General features: G+C 45.6%; 2 protein-coding genes across 4 annotated transcripts in view; one reads left to right on the top strand and one right to left on the bottom strand.

The window, feature by feature from the left end:
• The window catches only part of LOC310657640 (uncharacterized protein C4orf17), a 79,665-nt gene that overhangs the window by 37,912 nt on the left and 15,642 nt on the right, over positions 1 to 26,111 (bottom strand). The window lies entirely within an intron of this gene.
• On the top strand, positions 2,296 to 24,832 carry LOC310657626 (alcohol dehydrogenase 1A). 3 transcript variants are annotated; one of them, XR_014501836.1, is made up of 10 exons: positions 2,305 to 2,461; positions 7,567 to 7,668; positions 8,592 to 8,730; positions 9,101 to 9,188; positions 9,945 to 10,164; positions 11,910 to 12,173; positions 13,208 to 13,343; positions 14,398 to 14,536; positions 23,156 to 24,485; positions 24,670 to 24,832. XR_014501836.1 is itself a non-coding variant. In XM_083398577.1 (9 exons), exons 1-9 carry the CDS (start codon positions 2,444 to 2,446, stop codon positions 23,178 to 23,180), a joined length of 1,131 nt encoding a protein of 376 aa, XP_083254703.1. In that variant the 5' UTR covers positions 2,296 to 2,443; the 3' UTR covers positions 23,181 to 24,832. The 3 variants fall into 3 exon arrangements, 1 of the variants encoding a protein (XP_083254703.1); XM_083398577.1 differs by having other exon boundaries at positions 2,296 to 2,461; positions 23,156 to 24,832; XR_014501837.1 differs by having other exon boundaries at positions 14,398 to 14,962; positions 21,543 to 24,832.

The following is a 26,111-nucleotide window of genomic DNA, read 5'->3' as shown; positions in this document are numbered from 1 at the left end:
CACACTGGCTCTTTTAAGAAAAAAGCTGCTGAGAAGTCAATAAATAACCTTCAATTTCACATACTTAGGTACCAGGTATGAAAGAACAGAGCAGTGGCCAGTTGTTGAGTGATAACAACAGAAACTCGCCATTCTTGCCACATAGAGGAAATCTCACATTCCTAAAAACTCTTTACAACAGTGCTGTTCCTATCCTTTTATTCTCTCTCGTCAGTACCCTCCAACCACTGTCACCGCCTGACCTTTTGGATTTCTACTGACCTATATAAAAGCTTGATTCTAGTGCCAGCTGTCATAACTGAAAACCTTACGAGCTACGCAGTCGTGAAACATTAAACATTTAAACATTATGCCTCCCAGCTCCCAGTTAAAAGTAAACTTCCAGTCTTTTTATTCAGCTAACTGTTTAGAAAAGAACAATGGCTTGTCACCAGGAGAATCTGCGACCAGAAAGAAGAGGAACACCAAGAATACTGGAAGAAATTTAAAGACTATTACAATAAGTATTGTAATATTAAAGATATATAACCACTTGAAAGAAACAATTAGGCCTAGGATTAAAATGGAATTAAATTTATAAATAAGGAAATGTACGATAAGGAAAGCTATGTAATATGATTAGGACTGTGATATGTTTTTTTGAAACTGATATTGGAAACTGCTACGTACATATAATTACTAAGAAATTCAGATGGAAGAGATTCGAGGAAGTCAAATACTATGTTTATGAAGATGGATGGTACTTAATTTTAATTAATTAAGTGGTAATATGTTGTATGTATCTTTTTTCTTTTTCTCCTATTTTTTGTTTGTTTTTATTGTTAATCTTTTTTTACTATGTTTATCTACTGAAAATAATAATTTTTTAAAAAGAACAATGGCTTGTAGTCAACTAATTTACTCAGAGTAGACCCACTGAAATTAATAGCTATGAATCACTTGGGGCTATTACTTTCAGTGGGTCTACTCTGAGTATATGCTAGCTGAATACAACTCAATGGGCAGGATTCACTTAATGAGCTCAGTTAGTAGAAGTCTTGTGCAAGGACTTCCAATTGTACAACAGGGGTTTCCCCCTCTCCCCCCATGACCCCCAAATGGATTCAGGGGAAGGTTGGGAGAGCCTCTAGAGTCTAGGACATGCACTGGGAGCAGCAAGAGGGGGTCATTTTGCCTGGCAAGCTGCAATGCTTGTACTGATGGAAAGCTCATAATAGCATTGCAAACTGATGCAGAAACTGAGAAATGGAGCAAAACCGACCTTGACAGATCTGACCATCACAGCTTCTGATTGGACATACCTACTGTGATTCTACTACCTACCAAAGTTTGATTGACTGAAAAGATTTATCACTTGCCTTTCGGTCTGCAAAACTGAGGTGTGTTGCAAACAAATTAATAATTGGTACAAAATGCCATTAGTATGTTAAAAAAATTGGGACGCGGGTGGTGCTGTGGGTAAAACCTCAGCTCCTAGGACTTGCCGATCGCATGGTCAGCGGTTCGAATCCCTGCGGCGGGGTGAGCTCCCGTCGTTCGGTCCCAGCGCCTGCCAACCTAGCAGTTCGAAAGCACCTCCAGGTGCAAGTAGATAAATAGGGACCGCTTACCAGTGGGAAGGTAAACGGCATTCCGTGTGCTGCGCTGGCTTGCCAGATGTAGCTTGTCACGCTGGCCACGTGACCCGGAAGTGTCTGCGGACAGCGCTGGCTCCCGGCCTATAGAGTGAGATGAGCGCACAACCCTAGAGTCTGGCAAGACTGGCCCGTACCTTTACCTTTATGTTAAAAATAAAAAGAGCAAAAGACTCACCAAAAAACAAACAGAAAATACAGTTGATACGCATGAATGGCAATAAAAAAAATAACCTTCAATAAAAGGCCTAGCATATATAAGATTTTCACCAGGTATCTAAACTCATCAAAACTGGTGCCAAGTGAGCAACCCTGGGTTCTACAGGCACAGTGCTGCCTCTTCATCCCCTCATTAAATTGGTCTGGAGTGTAACATGCTAGACACCCTATATCTAGTTTCATTTCCTCTCTGGAGCTGAATGAATGGTTTCTACGTTAGATGCACCTGTGATTAGAGCAGGAAGGATTTATGCTGTTTAATTTGGCACATATCTGCGTGGATATTTGTTTATAGCACTGTTTTAAACACCTTGATAAGCATCAAGCAACTTCTAATAAGCGTTATCTCCATTGCTGCTAAGCTGCAGTGTGGAATCGTGTATCATAGCAGAGGAGGGGTCTAATGCATCTCCTTTTTGGGCTCTGGGGTGGGATTTAAGAATAAGTGGGTTTGGTTAAAAGGCACCAAGCTGTGTTTGTGCAGTTGTAGCTTGCGAGGGAACTGGGTAAGCAAACTGTCCAACAATTTGCTCAGGCTAAACCAAGAAAGCAGAGAGCAGGAGAGACTGCAAAACTGAGGAAGAAGCACAATGAGTACTGCAGGCAAAGTAAGTAGAAAAATCAACGCTGAGTATTCACTGGTGCTCATGGTCCAGAATATTGGATTGCACAAATGATTTTTAAAATAATTTCCTTTTCATTTTTTTGTCTGTAATTGTAAATTTGTTTCATGGGTATCAGTTGAGATTATATATACTGTATATAGTTTTAAAAAATGATTCTAAAAGTCAGGGCTGAAAAGGATAAAACTCCAACGGAGTGATCACAAAATTTATAAAATTAAAAACACAAATAGCTGGAGAAGCAACATTCATGGATGCAGGGAGCTGGAACGAGATGAGCCTTGAGGTCATTTTCACCTCTAAAATTATATGATTCTATGCTCCAGGAAGAGCCCACCGATTTGGGAAGGAACAAGAAAGTACTGTACAACAGTATCCAACAAATGTGTTATGTTGAAGGCTGCTGCACTGAAAGCTCGTTTTAAGCTAATGGAAACTTGAAAGCAAAAGGTTTTTAAAAAAGAAAAAAGCATAGTTCAAGTTAAAATACAAATAGGGCAGCAATACCTAGCCATTGCTTATGTTTCTACCAATTATAGCTGGAAAGTTAAAATACATGCTTCCCTCATTCTTGCTGGAAGCAATGGGACTTCAACAGTGCTTCACTTTTGCTGGATTGTTGCCACACTTTGGAGTTTTTAAGCTTCCCTCTTATATGAAAGCAGTGCATACATTATGCCCCAGATACCTCTTATTTTCATGATCTTATAGGCACAGCTGTCAACTTTTCCCTTTTCTTGCGAGGAATCCTATTTGGAATAAGGGAATTTCCCTTTAAAAAGGGAAACGTTGACAGCTATGCTTATAGGACTGGGATTGCTCTATGTACGAGCGCTAGCAGTCTTAATCTCTAGCAGCAAAACTCACAAGGAGTCTTGTGGCACCTTAGACTTCCAACATTTATTCCGTCACAAGCTTTCCTGCTGTACAGTCCACTTCATCATTTTTTAATCTTCAAGGCACCTCAAAGCTCTTTGCCTATCTTCTTCCTCCTTCCATTGCAGCACAGGACACTGCCCTTTGGCAGAGTCAGGCCATTTGGTCCACCGAGCTCCACTGACCGGCTGTGGCTCTCTAGCATATCAGACAGGGCTCTCTCCCAGCCCCACCAGAAAATGCTGGCAATTGAACCCAGGATCTTCTGCGTGCCAAACAGATGTTCTACCACTAAGCCATGGACCTTCCCATAAACACATTGAGAAAAGTATTTCATTTTTTAAAAAATATATGTATTAAACAATCCATGAAGGTGCAAATCTGATGGCTGTGGGTTAAAACTTTCTGGAGAGATTTCAGCTGGAACACATTTTTGTCGTTGTTTAGTTGTTTAGTCGTGTCCGACTCTCTGTGACCCCATGGACCAGAGCATGCCAGGCACTCCTGTCTTCCACGGCCTCCCACAGTTTGGTCAAACTCATGCTGGTAGCTTCGAGAACACTGTCCAACCATCTCGTCTTCTGTCGTCCCCTTCTCCTTGTGCCCTCCATCTTTCCCAACATCAGGGTCTTTTCCAGGGAGTCTTCTCTTCTCATGTGGTGGCCAAAGTATTGGAGCCTCAGCTTCAGGATCTGTCCTTCCAGTGAGCACTCAGGGCTGATTTCCTTAAGAATGGATGCGTTTGATCTTCTTGCAGTCCATGGGACTCTCAAGAGTCTCCTCTAGCACCATAATTCGCATATGCAGATATTAAGCTCACAATGAACACCACCTTTTATTTAAATCCTACCTATTCCCCAAGGAGCTAAGGGAGGTGTGTACGGTTTCCTTCCTGTTGCTCCCATTACTCTTCTCTGTAACCCGGAGGAAGTTTAGACTGAGAAAGTGAGAAGCCCAATGTTTCAGGACTCCCAATGGTGAGAGTTGTTGTGGCTGGACTACAACTCACACTGTGTTTGCTACCTTTGTGCCTAAGCCTTATACTACAGACTCTTAAGCCAGGCCTCTTATATTTCAGTTCCGAGGCAGCTACTCTTTGCTCAAATAATTTAAAGCACAATATGCCTGTTTTATTAGAAACGGTTGAGTATTTTTCTGAATGCACTGCCAAGAAACACAATTTTCTTCAATAAATACACAGATAAGGCTTTCTTCTACATATATATGCAGAACTTCACAATGTGGAAATAAACTAAAGTATAAGGAATGCACACACCACTGATTTTTAACAAGAATACTTAAGGATATTCAACATCTCAATTTGGATCATGGAAATGGTTCTGTACTTCCACAGACCTCTGTTATTCCTCTCATAAACTCAGTGGGTTGTATCTGACATAAGTAATACTCAGAATAACCTCTTGAATTAAGTGGATCTGCCAAGTTAGTCAAATGGTTCTCCTCAGACAGTTGGATACAATTCAATAAAAGGAATATACAAAAAGTTGTATTTCTTCACACTCTATTATGAACAAATACCTATGGCACTTTTTATCATTTAATTCAACAAACCATTTAACTAGGAGACACTAGTAAGTGGTTTGTGGTATTCAGTAGTTCTGGATTCCCAAAGTTAATGTTGCCTACAATAACAGCAGACATGCTTTTAAAAAAAAAGACTAATTTTGCCAAAGACAGCATGTCAGATGATACATATTTAGCGGTGTGGGGATTGCTTCACTATTACAGAATGTCCTGCCAAGAAGCAGTTTTCTGCAAAAGAGATAAAGTAAATGAACTGATACTGGATGTTGTTTAGGCAGCTTTTACTGGTTGTTTTTAAATGAGGTTACTAAAAACAACAACACACCACCACATTTATTGCATTTGCCAGATATGAAATTCCAGTGTAAAATATGTGCTGGCAAGAATATTCATTTGTGAGAGCCAGTGTGGTGTAGTGGTTAAGAGCGGTAGTCTTGTAATCTGGTGAACCGGGTTCAAGTCTCCACTCCTCCACATGCAGCTGCTGGGTGACCTTGGGCCAGTCACACTTCTTTGAAGTCTCTCAGCCCCACTCACCTCACAGAGTGTTTGTTGTGGGGGAGGAAGGGAAAGGAGAATGTTAGCCGCTTTGAGACTCCTTAAATGGAGTGAAAGGCGGGATATCAAAGCCAAACTCTTCTTCTTCATCATCATCTCATTTGAAAATACCTCCCTTCTACATTCTATTCTGCGTTAATAGTATTGCCAATGACACGTTCCAGGCTAAAAGTTGTTTTAGCATCACTTAAAAAAAACAACCACAAAAAACACCAAAAGAATTTATATCACACCTTTTTCTCCAAGGAGGTGGCATACACTGTAGTTCCTCCTCAATTATTCCTCCTGTGAGATAGGTTAGACTGAGAAGCAGTGACAGGCCCAAGTGAGCTTAATGACCAAGTGGAGATTTGAACCCTGGTCTCTCAGATCCTAACCCAACACTCTAACCACTACAAATTCTAACCACGAGACCACACTGGCATAAGAGGTCCTATAATCCCTTCCCACAAGAAAAATACCAAAATCTGTCTCGTAACTCTGCATAAGTCTATTTGATTATTTAACTTATTTAGCGCTTAATAGATTAAAAATTTCTCTAATTGCAGTGTACAAAAAACTGAAGCAACATCAGACAAACAAAATATTACAAAAATATACAGTTACATATAAAAATGTTACATTAATTCATATATTTCAACATGAATTCATTTTCCTTCTGACACACCCTCTCTCTCAGCCTTCTCACCCAGAGCCCAAACAAACTTACAGCTCACCTGCAAATATCAGACGAGACCCCGGAAACAGAAGGCAACATCACCCTCATCTCTCACTCTAGATTTGCTTTTTATGGGCAGGCCCAAGGTGGAAGGTAATTCCTCAGGCTGCCCACAGCTGTGCCCCATTCAGCTGCACTCTCCACTTCCAATGACAGGTGCAGAAGGTTTGTTGAGTTTTCCAAAGGGACCAAAGGATAAGGAAAGGGCCTCTCTCCACACACAGCTCTTATTTCCTTCTATTTGCATGGATCTCTAAATGTGCTATGTTGCATGACAGATTGAATAATTAAAGCACTCTTCCTAGATACGCATCTGGAAATAGTTAATCCACTCAGTTTTTGAAAGCTAGCCTTTGTATATGGCACTTTTCTTTAGGCTTGTCCAATAATTAATCTTGGAAGTTAATTTGGGGAAGATTTTGCCATTAACCAGTTATGGACCATTGCTAATTCTTGAAAATAAACTACTTTGCACAATAAAAACTGGCAGGATTTGCATCTGGAAACTGTTTTTTTCTCACACATTTCCTTCATCCCTCCCAACTTATGTTGTATATTGAATCAATTTGTTTCTTTCACGGAGAACTTGCAAATCTTACCCCAAATCTTAATTTTGTTCATTATTGTAACTCTTTCCTCCAGGTCTTTGAAGACTCAGCAGCAGCTGAATATTCTGATATTTTTATGGTTTTAATATTTTTAGTATATTATTCAGTGTCACCCATTGCTATAAGATTCCTTAGCAAATGGAATCTTATTTTTCAAGGGGAAAATTATGGGCAAATTTTCAAGGGAGTGAATGTTTGATTTCCCTGAAAAGTAGAACTGTTTACACAACTCCATCTAACTTCAGTCAATAGCTAAGGCCTACAAATGTTACCATTATATTCATAATAATCTGCAGCTCCAATCTCAGCAGACCAAATGAAAATCCTAATACACAGACAATGTTTCATAAATGCCATAATGAGCATGTCAATATAAAATATAAACTGGGCCAGCAGGCCAGAGGTTCTCCATACCTAAAAGGAAGAGATGCAGAGGTCATAGGATGAAGGGAAGGTAAGAGCAAGCTTCCAGCAGCCGCTCAGCTGTTATTCATTGTGGTTTCTCCATTCCTATGCTAGGCAAGGTTTGCCAACAGGGTACCCATGAGTGCCTACTGGTACTTCCTATGGCACTTGCAAAAGGTCTCAATGAAAATATCCTCAAAAATCTACAGTGCACAAGAGACTATTTGCTCTTCCTGCTCCTGTCTTCACTTTTTGGACCTTTCTGACGTTGAACATAGACTAGAAGACCTCAGAGGTCCATCTTCCAGCTATGATCTAAGGTGCCTCAAGTGTAACACACAATAACAAAAGTGATTTGATCTCTTCTATCATCTTGACAGGTCATTAAATGCAAAGCAGCCGTTGCTTGGGAAGTTAAGAAACCTCTGAGCATTGAGCAAGTGGAAGTAGCTCCTCCGAAGGCTCATGAAGTTCGCATTAAGGTAAACGAGACAAATCACGTTGATGCTACATGGACTGAAGACTCATCCTTGCAATGTTGTTCTTTGTTTATTGAAAAACACAAGATATAGTTCAAAATGTTACAGTTACATAGCATTTATGAAATCAAATTCAGGAAGTCACAGTCTACATTAGAGATATAGAATGCTCTTAATAAAGAGCATATAACAAGACTTCACACATTTGATGATGTAATGGTGGACTTTGATAGGCCACGAGTTTAACCAAGGTAAACAGACCCTTTATTTTGTATATACCTTTAAAGCACATTCAAAGCGCATTTTCCCCCCTCAAAGAATTCTGGGCACTGTAGTTTGTTAAGGATTACTCGGAATTGTAACTCTGTGAGGGGTTAACAACAGTGTCCAGAATTGGAGGGGGGAAATGTGTTCTGAATGTGTATACAGCCTTAGACATTCCATTTTCCCTTGCTTGCCACTGTTTTAGCAAATATTATCATTCCAGCTCCTAAGGAGTACACCATACATATTAAATGGGCTTAGCAAAAAAATAAAATAAAATAATACAAGCATGCAAGGTTATCTAACTGTTGGTTTCATCATTTGCTGTAGAGGAATCTGAGTTCCTTCAACCCTTCTGTGAACATTTTTTATTCAAGAGCCTTGAGCAAGGATGGTGAACCTGTGATCTTCCAGATATTGTTGGACTCCAGTTCCCATCATCGCTGACTATTGTCCATACTGGCAGTGTCTGATGGGAGCTGGGAGTCCAACAACATTTGGAAGGTCACACGTTTTTCATCTCTAGGCTGCAAGATGTTGTTCCACAGGTAACAGCCAGGTGCTAAAAGAGTTGTCATGAAATATGTTAATATCTAACGTCCAAACAGGAAAAGAACACAATGATTTCTCCTCTCCTGAAGCACAATTTTGTTTCTGTGCAGATTCTGGCCACAGGGATCTGTCGCTCAGATGACCATGTGATCAGCGGTGCCTTTGCTATGCCTTTTCCGATTGTTCTGGGCCATGAAGCAGCTGGTGTTGTAGAGAGTGTTGGAGAGGGAGTGACTTGTGTGAAACCAGGTATGAAGAGTGGGGGGTGAGGGCTTTCACAGGAGACCCTGAGGGCTACTTCTCACATGATAACACTTGTGGCCATCGGTGTCTCAGCTGAAGAAGTTGTTGCAAAATTAATATTTGCAAATCACAGTGTAAACGTTTTTGACCTGTGCAAGCAAATAGAAGGTTGACTTTGCACTATGCAAATTGTCCAGTTTAGGATGAATATGTGTGGGTTTTTTTAAAAAAATTAAGTTTTAATACAGTTCTTTGATGACACTGCAGTCCTTCTTCCCAGTGTTGTGTTACTTAAGCGGCTGCTGAGTTGTGCTTTCCTATATTGTTATGGGGTCTCATGAAAAAGTTTTAACTATTTGTGTATTTTCTTCTACAGGAGACAAAGTAATCCCCCTCTTTGTTCCACAATGTGGAAAATGCACTTCTTGCCGAAGTACCAAAGGGAACCTCTGTTGTGAACATGAGTGAGCTTCAGTTTTTTTTTTTATTATTATTATTATTATTACACAGTTTTTCTGACATAATTTAATGGCTGTTGTTTAAATTAAAACAAAGGGAAAGAGGCAGGAACACAAGGTAGTGTTCCATCTCCTTATATTAATCAGAGCAGTTCATTTTTAAAAAAGGAACTACTTTTGTTTTTAATTAATTGTGTTTATACCCCACCTTCCCGCCAAAGGTGGTGTACATGGTGTACTCCTTTCTCATTTAATCCCCACAACAACCCTGTGAGGTAGGTTAGGCTGAAAGGCAAGGTTTGTCCCAAGGCCACCCAGTGGTCTTTGTGGCTGAGTGGGGATTTGAACCCTGGTTTCTCCCAGGTTCTAGGCAAAACTCTAACCACTACACCACACTGCCTCTCATCTAATTCATCTTCGGTTCACTCTGTGTGGTTCAGAGATTTTTGAGTCAATTCAGTGAACTTTGTTAAACTAAACTAGTTCATTCCAAGCACTGGTACTGATTCACGTTGTTCTTCACCTGCTTCCATTTGTCACTATAGCCAGTATTTGGCACTGCCTCTGATAGAAGCTTCCCTCCTGATACAATAACGATTTAGAGTAGGATTTTCCTCAAGGCTACTGCAGAGAAGGAAAGGGTTAACCCGAACTACAATAACTGTTATATATACACAACGAGGTGGTGCTATTTGCATTTTAAGATGCACATTAAGGTCACATCTATTTTTTCCCCCATTTCTGCCTGTCTCTTTTCAACAGCCTCAGCGAGGCTCGTGGATTAATGCTCGATGGCACCAGCAGGTTCACCTGCAAAGGGAAAAGCCTTCATAATTTCCTCAGCACCAGCACCTTCACGGAATACACTGTGGTACACGAAAATGCAGTGGTGAAAATTGATTCTGGTGCTCCTTTGGAAAAAGTGTGTCTGATTGGCTGCGGGTTTTCCACCGGTTATGGTGCAGCCGTTCAAACAGCCAAGGTGAGTTCTAGTAGAGCACAAGTATATCCACTTCTTAGCTCAGTCCTTTTCAAAAGGTGTGGCATGCCACATTGGTGTGGCAGGAGAGGATGCCAAGGGCAGAGGGAAGATTCGAGGACAATCAAAGAAACATTTATGCATTTCAGTATAGAATAGTATAGTATAGTATAGTATACAGTCATACCTCATGTTACGTTTGCTTCATGTTACATTTTTTCAGGTTGCGTCCTGTGGTGACCCAGAAGTACCGGAAAGGGTTACTTCTGGGTTTTGCCCCTTGCGAATGCGCAGAAGCACTAAATTGTGCTTCGCGCATGCGCACAAGTGCAAAATCGCACCGCGCACCTGCGCAGATATGGATCCCATTCGCAACCAGAGGTACCACTGTAGTATCAAAATATTGGGGGCGGGATATACAAACAGAAGCAGTATCCACACCTCTCTTCAAAGAGCATTGGCTATTCTTCTACACAACATATTGTTCTCCACAGCATATTGGTGTGAACAGGCATTTTCAACTCGGACAAATATGAATGATCAGGAAAGCGAAAGGCTTCATTGTGTAGATGAGAGGACATGAGTTTGTTTGTCTCAAATTAGACCTAATATAAATGAAATTACCTGGCCAAAGCAAGCTCATACCTCTCATTGACTTTGTGTACATATTTTGTGTATACATGTAAGAGGCTCATTTAGAATTAGAGTCTATGTTCTTATGTAGCTGCATTGTTTTATACTTTCTGGATGTCCCATGATCATCTTATAAAGTAGTTGTGTTCTATGTTATAAATCAAGCACTGCTAGGAGTTGTTTCTTTTTGTTTTCCAGTGCATTTCTTATCAATAAAAAAAAAAATCAGTGTGGCATGAGCAAATTTTTATTCTTAAAGTGTGATGCGGAGAAAAAAGTTTGAGCACCACAGGCTTAGATGCAAATACAATTATTTGTGTTTTCCTTGACAGATTGGTCTGCTCAGTTCTGCCATTTACCTACCGTTTGTATATGAGTCAGGATGCATTTGTCTTGCCTCATCCCTTGTTCCCCTGTTCATTTCATCCCAAGATGAAAAATAATGTAAAGTAGCTGAGCATCATTAGCATTCCATACAATGTGTCCTTTGTTGTCCCATCTCAGGACAGCAGTGTCTTGCCTAATTAGCTGTCACAGCAAAGAGACAGAGCACATGCTGCTGTCACCATAGGTATGTCAAGCTGTCCCCTTGGACCATTATCTCCAACAGTCTTGAGAAGCTGTTTTGTACTGAGCCAAAACAGGTGTTCTAAAATCAAGGTATAGAGCCCTCTGATGTGTTCTAGGTATCATGTAAACCTGGATTTCAGGAACCAAAGTCTGCGCATTACCTTTTCAAGGGATGGATAGCCCTGAGACCAATCCAGAATACATAACACACAAAGGATAGCTCCATATTTTACACTTTTTGTACCACACATTAGAAGGACCATATTTCAGAGGGTACAGCTCCTTAAATGCCCCTTATTTCTGAAATTCTAAGCTGGTCCCTACTGGAAGGGACCAAAAAGCCAGGTGAATTAGCAGAGCAGGATGGAAACAGCTCCCTGCCCACCTATTGCCCCAACCCTGTTTTGAGAAGTTAAAATACATATTTTTTCCACACCAGTAAAATTGTCTTCTGAACAAAAGCTGAAAAGTATGCTACACTGAGATATACTAGGACTACTGAGCTGTGCAACATTTATTTATTTTTTTATCTTATGGTTTCCTAGGTGGAGCCCGGTTCAACCTGTGCTGTTTTTGGTCTGGGAGGAGTTGGTCTCTCAGCCGTCATGGGCTGCAAAGCAGCTGGAGCATCCCGGATCATCGGGGTCGACATCAACAAGGATAAATTTCCCAAGGCTAAAGAGATGGGAGCCACGGAGTGCGTCAACCCTCTGGATTTCAAGAAACCCATCAATGAAGTGCTGTTTGACTTGACTGATGGTGAAGGTGTGGACTACTCGTTTGAAGTGATTGGGCGTGTTGACACCATGGTATGTGACTTCAGAAACTGGACTGCCAAATAGTGCCCATAAGGCAGAATTAAAATCACCAACCTGGGGATAGATCAGTACAGTCAGGAGTATTGATTGAGAAAGTCCTGGGTGAACAAATACGTGGCAAAATATAAAATTGGTTGTGGTGCATGACTGATGTCTGAGGGTAGGCTGTGCCACATGAAAAGGGATGGAGGAGAAATTTGATTCGGTATGCATCTAAAGCTGAATGTCTCAGATTTGCATTTTCTAAAACATTATGCAAACACAGCTCTCCTTCAAATTTGCATTTCTCTGAATTTTGCAGTGCAGTTTTCCAACCAATGTTTAGAAAAATGCATGTATTAGGGAAAAGTGTGCATCAAAATGAAGATATTGGGGAAATAGCATATAAATATGCATTATATTAGGGGAAATGGCTTGCAAAAATTGATCAAAACTGTATATAAACCTGGTTTTATTAGGAGAAATTAGCAGCAAAATGTCAGTGGATTTGCAAGAGGATTTAAAAAATGAAATAAACCATAAATTGCTGCAAAATGTAGAAAAGTGTGGGAAAAATGAGAAACTGGCAGATACTTCCATACCAAGATATTACTGTAAATTCCCTCTTCCAGGTGATTCAAATCCCTAGTCTGACATTACACTTACAGTTGCCTATCACATCTCTCTCTCTCTGAGCTGAGCTGAGCTGAGAACAGTATTCCAAAATTCTGGGAGACACAACATCCAAAGGACAATTACATTATGATTCACACGGTAGTCTTGGAGACGCAGATCAGGTCAAAATACATCAGAATTCTTAGTCACCAAATCTTTCGAGCATCCCTATCTACAAGATTCAAAGAGTACATTTTTCAAGAGAAAGAGAAGAAAAACAATAATGAAAGCTTTAACATTCAGATGCTTTGGGATTTTTAACCATTGTCCCATTTTACTATTTAGGCCAGGGGAGAGCTTTTATTTTGTCATCACCACATTTTGTAAGTGAAACAAATAACGAAATGCCATGTCTTTGTGTCTTACCTCAGACGGCTGCCCTGGCATCGTGCCACAGCAACTATGGGACCAGTGTAATTGTGGGAGTGCCTCCTTCCACCTCTACAATTGCTGTTGACCCGATGTTGCTTTTCACAGGCCGTACCTGGAAAGGATCTGTTTTTGGAGGTATGATTGTGGGCTCCCCCCCCAAAAAAAAGCATATTAATTCCATGTATGTAGGTTAAAATTTTGGATAGTTTCATGTCCACAAAAAAGGGATAATTTTGGACGTGGCGGTGAGTTTCTGATTATGCTTTGGGATAGTTAATGCAGAAATGTACAAACTGTACCTCCAAACCCAGGAACAGCACACAACTGAATCCTGTTGTCAGCTGCCAATGACAAGAGTTCCACTGGCATACTTGATAGCTCCCCACTTCTCAGTACTAATTCAAGCTTCTCTTGGAGGTTCTTAGAGTTGGGGAGGAGGGTGGGGTGAGAAACAGTGAACTGCTGGATCCAGGAACAGGCTGTCCAGTTCAAGTGGGAGCCTGAACGGTCGCAGGGGAAGCAGTCTAAAGTCCAAGCCAAGCAGAGAGCCTTCAGCACTTTGGACAGCTCCAAGACAGTCGCAAGAGAAGTTGTCCCTGCAGTGAGCTAGAGTCAGATGAAGCCTTATGACCAAAGCTGGACTGTAGTGGGCTCCACTTCCCGGGAGGAGCTGGCTGGCTAGTTATTTTGTATTATTTGGCTTATTCAAGACTGGTGAGACAGAGGTAAAACAAGGAACTTATCCTGAGTCAGAGGAGGCCGACAGGCAGTAGTGTGATGAAGGACCATAGTCTTACCTGATGTCTGGCAGGTGAGTCATTGCTTCTTACCAAGAAGGGGAAGTGGCAATGAGGTCAGCATGGTTTAAATGCACTAGTGTACCCAAACCAATGCACTTACCAGCCTTTGCACTGCTCTGCCTTCCCTTCTGGTTTGTCCCTTCCCTTCCTGGTAAGCAGCAGCAACTCACCTACCAAGAGATTGGGTAAATGTATCTGTGCCACCATGCCATCTGCTACTGGCAGCATGGCTGGGGCCGCAACAGTCTTGGATAAGGGCTCTAGTGGCTCTATCTCAAGGAAGCAGGAGTCCTTTGCAGTAAAACTTCAGGGAAATAGTTTCACAGTTTGTATTGTTCTTATTTCCATGTTGCATTTTGCCTGATATTTCCCTGTTTGCTGGTTTTCAGGGTGGAAGAGCAAAGACTCTGTCCCCAGACTGGTTTCTGATTTCCTGGGGAAGAAATTCATCTTGGATCCATTAATAACCCATACACTACCTTTTGAAAAAATCAATGAAGGATTTGAATTGCTCCGGGCAGGAAAGAGGTGATTCTTTTTTCTTCTTTCTTAGCTGTACTTTTAAATACCTTCTCCTTGACTATGGGGTACAGTTTGTGGGGCTACCTGCAGATTTCCAATCAGGCAAGACTAACTGGGGCAAATGGAAGCCTCCATGTCAGTTGCTGCCTCCACACAGGTGATGGGTTTGGGATGATGTCTGTAAGTTCCATAGCAGAACATCCAATTTGCATGTGTAGGTTCGGTTTACAATCTTTCAAAAAAGGATCAGGTGGCATAGCAGGAAAAAGCAGGAAAAAGCCCCCTGTCTGGGGCTCTGGAATAGCACTGTCACTAGTCAGAGAAAAGACTACTGTCCAAAATGATTATTTTTATTATTTATATACAGGCAACCCCCCCCCCCATTTACCTGGGGGTTGTGTTCTGAGACACTGTGCAAATCAGTGAAATTGCATATTGTCAGAGCTGGCTCCGGGTCCCAGCTCACCAAGGACCAACGCTAGCCGATAGTACAGTATCAAAGTCTTTATTGAAGAATAGTCTCCATTTACAAGTCTCAGCGTCCCAGCTCTACGTCTGGACTTTAGACCGGCGAAGCTCTGTCTGGGTCTCCGCCCCCTGTGCACCAGCTCAAGACTCTAATCTTACTCCACCTCCTCCTTCTCTCTCTCTTCCTCTGGGTCTTACTACCCCCCGGGGTCTCATTCCTCCTGGACTCTTCTGATGCAGAGCTTGACCCCTCTGACTCCTCCCCCTCTCTTCGGCGGGCTTTAGGACCTGGCTCCTTACCCGGGCTGCCCACCTTGCCGCCCTCCTGCACATTTGAACTTGGCGCGCGCGCGCGTTTAACTTTCCGGATGACCGTTTCCTCGCTCCCTGACGAGGGCGTGGTCACTCCTGCCTCACGTTCTCCCTCTGCCTGCGCGCTCCCTGATCCCGATGCCTTGGACTCCTCCCCCCTACTGCACTCTGGGGGGGACGCTGGTCCGGATCTCCAGCTGCTACTCTCTGAGTCCCCTCCGGCCCCTTCTTCCCGAGGTGTCCCCCTGGGCACTCCCCTTGCCCTGACCATGGGGGCCCCTTTCTGTGAATCCTCCGAGTCACTGGAGAGACTCAGAGACCTCGGACTACTGTTGTCGCTGACATTTCCTTCAGACTCCTCCCCCTCGCTCTCCGTTTCCTCCCTCTCCTGTGACTCTGCTCCTGAACCCCTGACATCCATCCCCCCCTCGAAGCCCCCCCTTCCCCCCCTCCCCTTCCTCCGGCGGGGGTGCTGGGTGCTCCGTCGTTGTGGGGGTGAATGGTGGATACAGTTCGTCCCCCGTGGCGTGCATCCAGTTAGAGAAATCCGGCTCGTCCTCCGTGTCTTCGCCGACCTCGTTCTCCTCTGCTTCCATCTCCGTGCCGCCATGCTCGAACCCAACGTCCTCCCCCATCACGTCCATGTCCCTCTCACCCTCGTTCCCCTCTGGGTCCGTTGCGTGCCAAGGGCCCCTCAGCCACCTCTCCTCTCCTCGATTGTCCCACCAAAACGAGCGGTCTGAGGCGAACCCCGAGGGCGAGCCCTCCGGTGAACGTGTTTCTAATGCTGGTTCTTCGTCCGAGGTGAATCCCTGGAACGTGCTGGTAGAAAGCGTGGGTGTGAAAAGCCAGTCGTCGAAATACTCGGCTGGCATGGGCCTGTGTGGGAACAAGGCATGAAACTCCTCTTTGAGGAGAGGCTCGTCCAGGGCATAGTCCGGCACCCAACTGTTGGCGCTGGCCGGGGTACCTTCCCTTGCGAGAAAATATTCTACTCCCTCTGCCCCCCATCTCGAGTCCAAAATCTCTGTGACCTGGTTGATGGGTTCCCTTCTTGGCGACTCCCTCCTTGGGGGGATCTCCCTATACTGGTCTGGTGCTGTGCCCTGCGCCTGAAATCGGTGAGGTGCTTTGTAGGGCATGAGCACCGACCTATGGAATACTGGGTGCATTCTGGATCCTTCCGGAAGTGTCAACCGGAAGGCCACCGGATTGATCTGTGCCTCAACTAGGTAAGGTCCTAGCTGCTTATGTCCGAGTTTCTTCTTAGCTAAGGATCTGGTCGGCACTGCGTGGGCCGCTAACCACACCCAGTCTCCCACCTGTATGTCTTCACCAACCCTCCTGTGCTTGTCAGCCTGCAGTTTGTATGCGTGCTTTGCAAGCTCTAACTGCCTCCTAAGCTGCTCGTGGACTTCCTGCAATTCCGCCGCCAAGACTTCCGCTGCCTGTGGCTCCCCCTCCCCCAGTCTCTCTAATCCCGGGAAGGTTCTGGGATGCCTCCCGTTGTTGGCGAAGAACGGCGTCACCCCTGTGGACACGTGCTTCGTGTTGTTGTAAGCGAACTCAGCGAGCGGCAGGTAGTCCACCCATGTCGTCGGCTGTTGATTTGCATAGCATCTCAGGTACTGCTGCATGATGGCGTTGACGCGCTCCGCTTGTCCGTTGGTCTGCGGGTGTCTCGCCGACGCTAGGTTGATCTTGACGTTCAGGAAACCCATTAGCTTCTGCCAGAAGCTCGAAATGAACTGGCGCCCCCTGTCGGACAAGATAGACCGTGGCAGTCCGTGCACCCTGAAGACGTGGTCTATGAACAGTTTGGCGGTCTGTTCTGCCGTGGCCACCTTCGCGCACGGAATGAAGTGGGCCATTTTAGTGAACATGTCCACCACCACTAGCACTGCCGTTTTACCCCTTGAGCTGGGTAAATCCGTGACAAAGTCCAGGGCCACCCTCTCCCACGGTTCGCTCGGGGTCTGCAGCGGTTCGAGCAGTCCCTCCGGAGGTTTGTGCACTGACTTGGCCCTTTGGCAGGTGTCGCACCTCGAGACGTACTCCGCGACTTCCCCCCGCATCTTGGGCCACCAAAAATCTCTGGCAACTAGTTCTGCCGTCTTCTCCTTGCCAAAGTGCCCGGCGGTGGGAGCGTCGTGTAACTGCTGCAGTACTTTCGCCCGGAGGTCGTCTCCCGGTACATAGAGTGCTCCTCTCCGGATGAGCAATCCGTCTCGTACTTGGAACTCGTCGTCCTTCACCGTGCCCTTGTGCACCTCCTCCATCTTGGCTTGTGCGAAGGGGTCCTCCTGCAGTGCTCGACGGACCGCCTCCAAGTCCACGGTTGCTGAAGCGCACGCCCACGCTTTCGGAGCGAAAATGTGCTTGGCCGCTGCTGGTGCCGCCTCTTCGAGGTATTGCGGCTTTCTGGACAGTGCATCCGCCATGATGTTGTTGTCGCCTGGGATGTATTCTATCCTGAAGTCGAAATCCGCAAAAAATTCCGCCCATCTGATGTGCCGCTGGTTCAGGAACCTTGCCGTGCGCCAGTACTCCAGGTTCTTATGATCCGTGCGAACCTGCACTGTGTGTTTGGCCCCGACGAGGAAGTGCCGCCACGCCTTGAATGCTGCATGAATGGCCAGCAACTCCCTGTCCCAGATGGTGTAGTTCTGCTCCGACTTGCTGAGCTTCCTGGAGTAGAAGGCACACGGTCTCCAGTCCCCATGCGGGTCCTCCTGCAACAGTACGGCGCCCACGGCTCTGTCTGAGGCGTCTGTTTCAACCCTCATCGGTTTGCTGGGATTCACATGCAGTAGCTGCCCTTCGGACGAGAAGAGACGCTTAAGGTTCTGAAAGGACCGCTCCGCTTGCTCCGTCCAGATGAACTTCTTCTTCTTAGAGCTGAGCGTGTCGGTAATGGCCGCCGTCTGCATCGCGAACCCCTTGATGAACTTGCGGTAAAAGTTGGCGAACCCCACAAACCACTGGACCTCCTTCCGATTGCGCGGGCTCTTCCAGTCCAACACTGCGCGAACCTTGGCGCTGTCCATGGCAAGCCCCTTGTCCGACAGCTTGTAGCCCAGGAAATCCACCTCCTTCCTGTCGAACTGGCACTTCTCCAGCTTGGCATACAGCCGATGCTCCTGCAGTCTCTGCAGAACTTCCTTGACGTCACCTTCGTGGGTCTCTTCAGATTCTGAGAATATCAGGATGTCGTCCAGGAAGCAGATGCATGTCTTGTAGAGGAGACCCGCCAGGACGTGATGCATGAAGGCTTGAAAACAGTGGGCGCCATTTTGTAAACCGAAGGGCATAACTCTGTATTCATATGTGCCCAGGGGCGTGAACATGGCAGTCTTCCACTCGTCTCCTTCCCGTATGCGAATCAGGTTGTACGCCCCTCGCAGATCCAATTTTGTAAAAACGCGTCCTTTCCTCGCCGTTGCCAGCAGGTCATCTATCTTGGGCATGGGAAAGGCCGTGGGCTTGGTCTTGGCATTTAAGAGCCTGAAATCAACTACAAGCCTCTTTTGGGGCGTGTCCCTTTTCTTCACAAAGAATACAGGACTGCCCCCCGCTGCCTTCGACTCCCGGATGAAACCGCACTTCAAGTTGAGGTCTATGAACTCCTTGAGCTCCTGCAGCTCGTCCTCAGACATGGAATACAGTTTCCCGGCTGGCAGCGTCGCTCCTGGCAGGAGGTCAATCTTGCAGTCATAGGGCCTGTGGGGAGGCAGCTTGTCCGCTTCCTTCTCGCAGAAAACCTCCAAAAACGCTGCGTACTTGCACGGCACTGCTTGCAGCGTGCCTAATTGTAGCTGCGGGTCTTCCCCTCCTTCTTCCGGGCTAGGAAGGATGCAATGTTCCGCGCAATAGGAGGAGCCGAAGGTCAGTTGGCGCTGGTACCACGCCAATGCTGGGCTGTGCCTGTGCAGCCAACTCATGCCCAGGACTACAGGCGTGTCCGACAGGTGGGTGACATTAAAGCTGATGACTTCTCGGTGATTTCCAATCCGCATCACCATTGGTTGCGTTTGTTGCACCACCTGCCCCCCTAACAAGTCCCTGCCATCCACCGTGACAACGTTCAGGGGCAGTGTGGCTGGTAGCAGTGGTATATTGTGCTGCTGAATGAATTCCAGTCCTATAAAGTCAGCGTTACTGCCGGAGTCAATGGTGATCGGCACCTCCACAGTGCGTCCATTGGGCAGTTGGAGAGACGCTGTAAGCTGCACCACTGGTTTGGGTGGGAGGGGGTCTGTGGGTTGCAAAAGTGCTGGGGATTGTTTCATTGACTTGTCTGGCTGGACCCCAGTGCCTCTTCCTCCAGCCAGACTCCGTCGTTTAACTGTTGCTGCGTTTTCAATTGAGCTGCTTCTGCGACTGTTGCCGAGGCTGCAGTGTGCTTGTGGAGCCTCTGGGGACACTCTTTCGCCATGTGTTGAGCACTGTCGCCGATGTAGCACTTCCTGTTCCCTCTAGGAGGCTTCGTTTTGGCTGCTCCCGGTGTTAGGGCTCTGTTAGCTGACTGAGCCCTGGCACCTCCGATCTCCATCGGCTCTTCTCCCCCTCCCTGCGAGGGTGTGGAGTGCGCACGCGCTGCTTCTCTGGGAAAGAAGGGAGGTGCTCTGGCTGGTGCCCTTCCCCAACGCCCTTCTTCCCTGTTCCAAGGACGTTCTTCCAGATGCACCCCGATTTCCAGAGCCCTCTGGACTACTTGCTGGGTGCTCCTTGGTCTCTCCCCCCTTCCGATCTCTGCTTTTACATCTGCATTCAACCCCTCCCAAAAGAGGTCTCTGACTGGCGCAGAATCTTTTTCCCACCCCAGGGCATGAACCAATCCGAAAAAGCGCGTATGGTACTGCCTCACGCTGGCTTTGCCTTGTTTAAGTCCATGTATGTCCCTCCTGGCAATATCGACGTCTACCTTTGATAAAAAACATGAGTCCATTGCTTTAATAAAAGCCTTCGCATCTTGGAGCGCTGGATCATGGTCCCTCCATAGATTCCTCAGCCACGTTTTGGCTTCCCCATGCAAATGGGACAAGATAAACCCCACTTTCTCTCTCTCATCTCTAAAGTCTTTGTCAAGTAGATCCAGCGCAAACAGCAGGTCTGCTCTGAAGTTGGGGTACTGCTGCAGACTCCCGTCGAAATGCGATACAAGGCTGCCTCCCCTTCTCCCCAAGCCAATGCCTTCTGCCTTGGATCCCGTTTGCCCCTGTTTAGAAAGCACGTCCAACCTGACCTGGAGATCCCGGCAGGAGGTAACCATTTCCTCCTCTCTCTTCCTGGATGCAATTACCTCCGTGCTGAGTTGTGTCACCGCTTCTTGCAGGGCTTTTATCTGCTCTTCCGTCGTCATCTTGCCTGAGTTTTGTGAGCTGTGTAAGCACCCCTCCTCTGCCCTCGCTGCGTCGACTCACGTGGCGAGGTTCTTGGTGCCAAAACTTTAAAAAGGAGACAGAGCTTACTGTCAGAGCTGGCTCCGGGTCCCAGCTCACCAAGGACCAACGCTAGCCGATAGTACAGTATCAAAGTCTTTATTGAAGAATAGTCTCCATTTACAAGTCTCAGCGTCCCAGCTCTACGTCTGGACTTTAGACCGGCGAAGCTCTGTCTGGGTCTCCGCCCCCTGTGCACCAGCTCAAGACTCTAATCTTACTCCACCTCCTCCTTCTCTCTCTCTTCCTCTGGGTCTTACTACCCCCCGGGGTCTCATTCCTCCTGGACTCTTCTGATGCAGAGCTTGACCCCTCTGACTCCTCCCCCTCTCTTCGGCGGGCTTTAGGACCTGGCTCCTTACCCGGGCTGCCCACCTTGCCGCCCTCCTGCACATTTGAACTTGGCGCGCGCGCGCGTTTAACTTTCCGGATGACCGTTTCCTCGCTCCCTGACGAGGGCGTGGTCACTCCTGCCTCACGTTCTCCCTCTGCCTGCGCGCTCCCTGATCCCGATGCCTTGGACTCCTCCCCCCTACTGCACTCTGGGGGGGACGCTGGTCCGGATCTCCAGCTGCTACTCTCTGAGTCCCCTCCGGCCCCTTCTTCCCGAGGTGTCCCCCTGGGCACTCCCCTTGCCCTGACCATGGGGGCCCCTTTCTGTGAATCCTCCGAGTCACTGGAGAGACTCAGAGACCTCGGACTACTGTCGTCGCTGACATTTCCTTCAGACTCCTCCCCCTCGCTCTCCGTTTCCTCCCTCTCCTGTGACTCTGCTCCTGAACCCCTGACACATATATTTGAAACACCATTGGAAAAGCCTGCAAACATCCTGTTTCTGACATTTTTGTGATGTTTTTGTGTCACTTCTGGGTTTGGCGCAATGCACATGTGCACAGTTGCACACATATTGAATGGGGGGGTTGCCTGTATTGATATCGCTTACTTGACAAAATGGCTTCTAAGGGGGTTTACAAACCAATTATATAATATCTCTTTACACCTAATTAAAATGCACAATAAAATAAATGCATTAAAATGGTTTATCAATTAAGCAGCACTGAAATTATTAGAACCAGAGCTTCAGGTCTGGAGATCAGGAGGTTTGTCTAAAGAGATGCATCTTCACGGGGCAGCAAAATGCCAGTACCTATGGGGTGTCTCGTATTTCAGCAGGCAGAGCGTTCCACAACACTGGTTCTACCAGTGAAGAAGCCTGCCTCTGTGTTACAACAAGATGATTATAATCAGGTCATGGCCAAACTAACCAGGTTCCGATGGATGGACAAACAGTCTCACCTGTGACAAGGCAGCTGCTTCTGCTTATGTGACACCTGGAAGTTCTGCTGTCATTGCTGTCACCACCACCTATCTGCTCCTGCGGCCACCTGCTATACCACTACCCTGTGCCCCATTGCATCGACTGCTGGCAAGAAGCACTGTCACCGCTGGTGCCAATTTCAGGCAAGATCTCACCCAAAATGGGCGCTGTCTTGCCTCAAATCGGTTCTGCTTCTCTGCCACTGGTGGAGGTGGTGGGGCAGGCGGGGAACCCATGGGTATGCTGCTTGGGGGGCTTTTGCTGCCTGAGGCAGTGGCCTCGCACTACCTAATGGCTGGGCCCTTTCTGATTGCATGTGGACCACTACCATGTGCACAAGACAAACATCCTTGACTCTTCTCTCTCCCATGAGAAGAGTCCTGTTGGATCAGGTCAAAGGCTCATCAGCAGATTGTTCTCATAGTGATCAACCAGATGTATATGGGAAACCATATTGGCAAAACCTATTGGAGTTTCGCAACTTTCTGACTAGTTGCAGGACCTTAGCCAGACCTAGCAGAGTACACGCAGAATTCACGGAAGCAACTGGCGACTTGGCTGCAGACAGGATAGACGAAGCAGGAACCAGGAACTTGTAGTTAGGTCTTTATTATATACAGTGGATTATTTACAGGAACAGAACACGGATCTTATGCTAGCTCTCCCTGACACGACACACAACTTCTACACTGACACAGAACTCTGAACTCAACCACTGAACACACACATTCCAGTTAGTAGGCCATTAATTATCACTCCCTTGAGAGAGCTTGACCAATCAGGGAGCCTCTGTTATCACCAGGCAGACTTACTCCTTCAGATTGCCTTCTGGCTGTCTGCCAAACCTTAATTGACTCTGTGTGAGTAGCTGCACGTACACAGTTTCCCAACAGTAAGCAGTATTAGAAGGTATACGGCCGCCAGCAGTGGAGGCAGAACCTAGACATCATAGCTAGTAGTCACTGATATCCTGCAAAGGCAGGTTGGGAAAGTACAGGAGACAGTGAGATTCTAGCAGCTCTCTTTGAGTACCTGGGAAACAAGGCTTGTCAGAATCATATATATATATTGTTTTTTATGTTTCAGCATCCGCACTGTCTTGACATTTTAATATCTTGGGGTAAGAAGAAGGATGACAGAGTGAACAATAGAGGAAGCTACTACTCCCAATGTCTATAATCAATATGAGTGCTAAGTTTGTTTATGTTTTCATTTTCTTCTCTTCTGTCCTCATGCTTGCTTAATGGACCAAATCTGAAGAGGTTTGCTTTCTCTCTAGCTAAGGAGTTGAAAACATGCACATGCTTGAGAGCTTAGTTGACCAGGTGATGGCCAAATGTAATCTAATACCTTCTTTTGGTAAGGTATTTTCTGCACAGTAGCCTCTCTGTACTTCCAAATAAATGAAAACTACTGCAAACACAGTTCTCAAGTTATCAGGTGTTAAGGAGCTTGACATAATAATTATGACTTTCATTTCCAGCCAAAGAATGGCATGGTATATTGGACTAACTTATATTAAAAATACATCATTTTATCCATTTGGCATTTGAGTAAGATTTCATGTAAACTCTCTTTCTGATCTAGAAATGGCTTAGAGGTGAAGAACTCAGATGCATGTGTAGAATTTCTCCATGTACAAAAGCTTTCCTTTGAGCACTATTTGTGCACGCAAATGGATGCATGTGCAATTTAGTTCTCCATTGATAATATGCATTTTACATGAATGGGACCTCACCAGAAGAGCTCAATGTATGCATCTGAGTATTCGGAATGGCCATCTAGATCAGAGCAATTGTTGCATCTATTTCTATAAAGCACCTTTCATCACTCGGAGCTGTATACAAAGTGCCTTAATTTAGAAGTATCTACATTAATTATACAAATTGTTTCAAGGGCACAGTAGAGTCTAGCTAAAGTTTTTTAATTGCCAGTAAAAAAAAAAAGTGCTACTATAAATCACATTACAATAGATTATACTTATGGTAAAATAACTATATTTCTGTTTCCAAAGGCAAAGCCGGTACTAGATAATCTTTTAAGTGACTTGTTATATATACAGAGAGATGGGTTAGGCACCAGATTAAGTCATGAGACACACAGGTTCTCATAATGGGAGGAATTCAACCTTGTGCTATTATGATTGTTCTGACAGTGGAAGCACTTCTTGCTTGCCAGATGGAATAACCTCCCTCTCCCACCCCCACCCCCACACTTTTCTAGGGGTTTATCCTGATGCTCCAGAGTGAATTTTGAGAAGGTGCGGAGGGCGCAGGGGAGGGTAAATCGCTAGCAGATCCCCTTGTCCTGGTTTCCGCTAGCCTGTCCGTTTAGTTGAATCCAGACCAAAGTTCTTGCTAATTCCCATCTCAGCATGTGATAAAGTCTACAAAAGAAAGATGTGGCCTAATAGCAGGTTATCATTTCTGAAACCTTTGTTGCTATCATCTGTAAGCACTTTGCTTCCAGTATATTGAAACAGGACCTCCTTATGCATTGGCTTAGCTGCTGAGAACTTATGGGATGTTTATGAAAATGTCGGGTGGCCACGTCCCCAGTCTCCCCTGCCAAATGTATGTTGACCCTAAATTTGCCAAGAGATGATATAAGATTGCAGTAACAGTTTGTATTAGAACCCATGCAAACTTAGGTGTAGCCTGATTTTACCTTACTTGTTTTCCTTTCTACCATTGTCTCTGCTCTTTGATGTGTCTTTTTTTCCCCTTGCCGTGTATATGTAATCAATAAAACAACTTTCCTGTATTCAGCTGGTGTGAATCTGTGAGTTCTGCAATCCAGCTATTTGGCAACCTTTCTAACCTGAAAGGAGTAGGCCCTCCAAAAGTTGCTGGACTACAACTTCTATCACTCCCTGGTCATTAGTCACGTTGGCTAGGGCTGAGGGGCTGGATTCCAACATCTGGAGGGACACAGGTTAGCTCCTTTCGCTTGCCTGAAGTTTTTTTCCATGGTAGCTTGACCAGAAATCATGCTGGGGTGAGCATGTACACTGACAGTACTGTCAGCTCTCCAAAAGTAGATCCAATGCAAAGAATGTTGGATCCAATTAAGACATCTGTGTTCAGCTTCCTACTCAACCATGAAGCTCAATGGGGTGGGCATGGGGTGGCCCTATCATCTACCGTATTTTTCCGCTCCATAGGATGCACTTTTTTCCTCCTAAAAGGTAAGGGGAAATGTCTGTGCGTCTTATGGAGTGAATGCGTGATCCCTGGAGCCGAATTGCCCAGGGGCAAAAAGCAGATCGTACTGTTTTGTTTTTTTTAGAAAAAGGGAAGGGGGTGTTGAAACAAAGCTGCTGAGCAGCTGATCAGCAAGTGACTGGGAGGGGAGATAAGGGACTCTAGCGATAAAGGAGGCTGCCTGGGAGGGGGGAGGTAAAGACAATGAACTTGCAAGGAGAGGAGACAGGAAGATTAAAGCAATGAGGAGAGAAATTAGAAGAAAAGGAGGAGCAAAAAACTGCTCCAGCTAAGGAAAAGACACTATGGCAAGCAAGAGGGAAGGGGGTGTTGAAGGAAAGCCGCTGAGCAGCTGATCGGCAAGGGATCGGGAGGGACATAAGGGACACTAGCAATAAAGGAGGCTGCCTGGGAGGGGGGAGGTAAAAGCACATGGATCGTCAGGATTTTTGCACTGGGTCGCCCCAAATTCACCATCAGATCACATAGCATGTCCATGGCTACAGCCTGCACCCAAAAACACACATGCACCCACTGTTTCGTTCAGAATATTTTATTTTTTCCCTCCTCTAAAAACTAGGTGCGTCTTATGGAGTAGCTATCATCTATCTATCTAATCATCTCACAGAGTCAACTCTAATTACAATCCTGTTATCTGTGGAGCTCCGAAGCCTGCTTGCTAAGCCGTCGCCATCTTTGAGCCTCTCCCACAGAGTCAAAATACATGCTACATTATTTGTGGTTTTACTACAGTGTGCCTACTTTGAAGGCAAAGCAGCTGCAGGGCAACCTCCAATCCGGAACATGTTCCTAATCCAGTTTGGGACCCCACCACAGTT

This window comes from Podarcis tiliguerta (genome assembly GCF_965153285.1).
Source record: "Podarcis tiliguerta genome assembly, chromosome: 9".
Lineage (NCBI taxonomy): Eukaryota > Metazoa > Chordata > Lepidosauria > Squamata > Lacertidae > Podarcis > Podarcis tiliguerta.
This window is presented reverse-complemented; position numbering and strand designations above follow the sequence as displayed.

Coding starts and splice junctions, on each gene's coding strand:
- LOC310657626 (XM_083398577.1), top strand. Junction 7,669..8,591: donor CTCATGAAGTTCGCATTAAG/GTAAACGAGACA, acceptor GTTTCTGTGCAG/ATTCTGGCCACAGGGATCTG. Junction 9,189..9,944: donor AACCTCTGTTGTGAACATGA/GTGAGCTTCAGT, acceptor TCTTTTCAACAG/CCTCAGCGAGGCTCGTGGAT.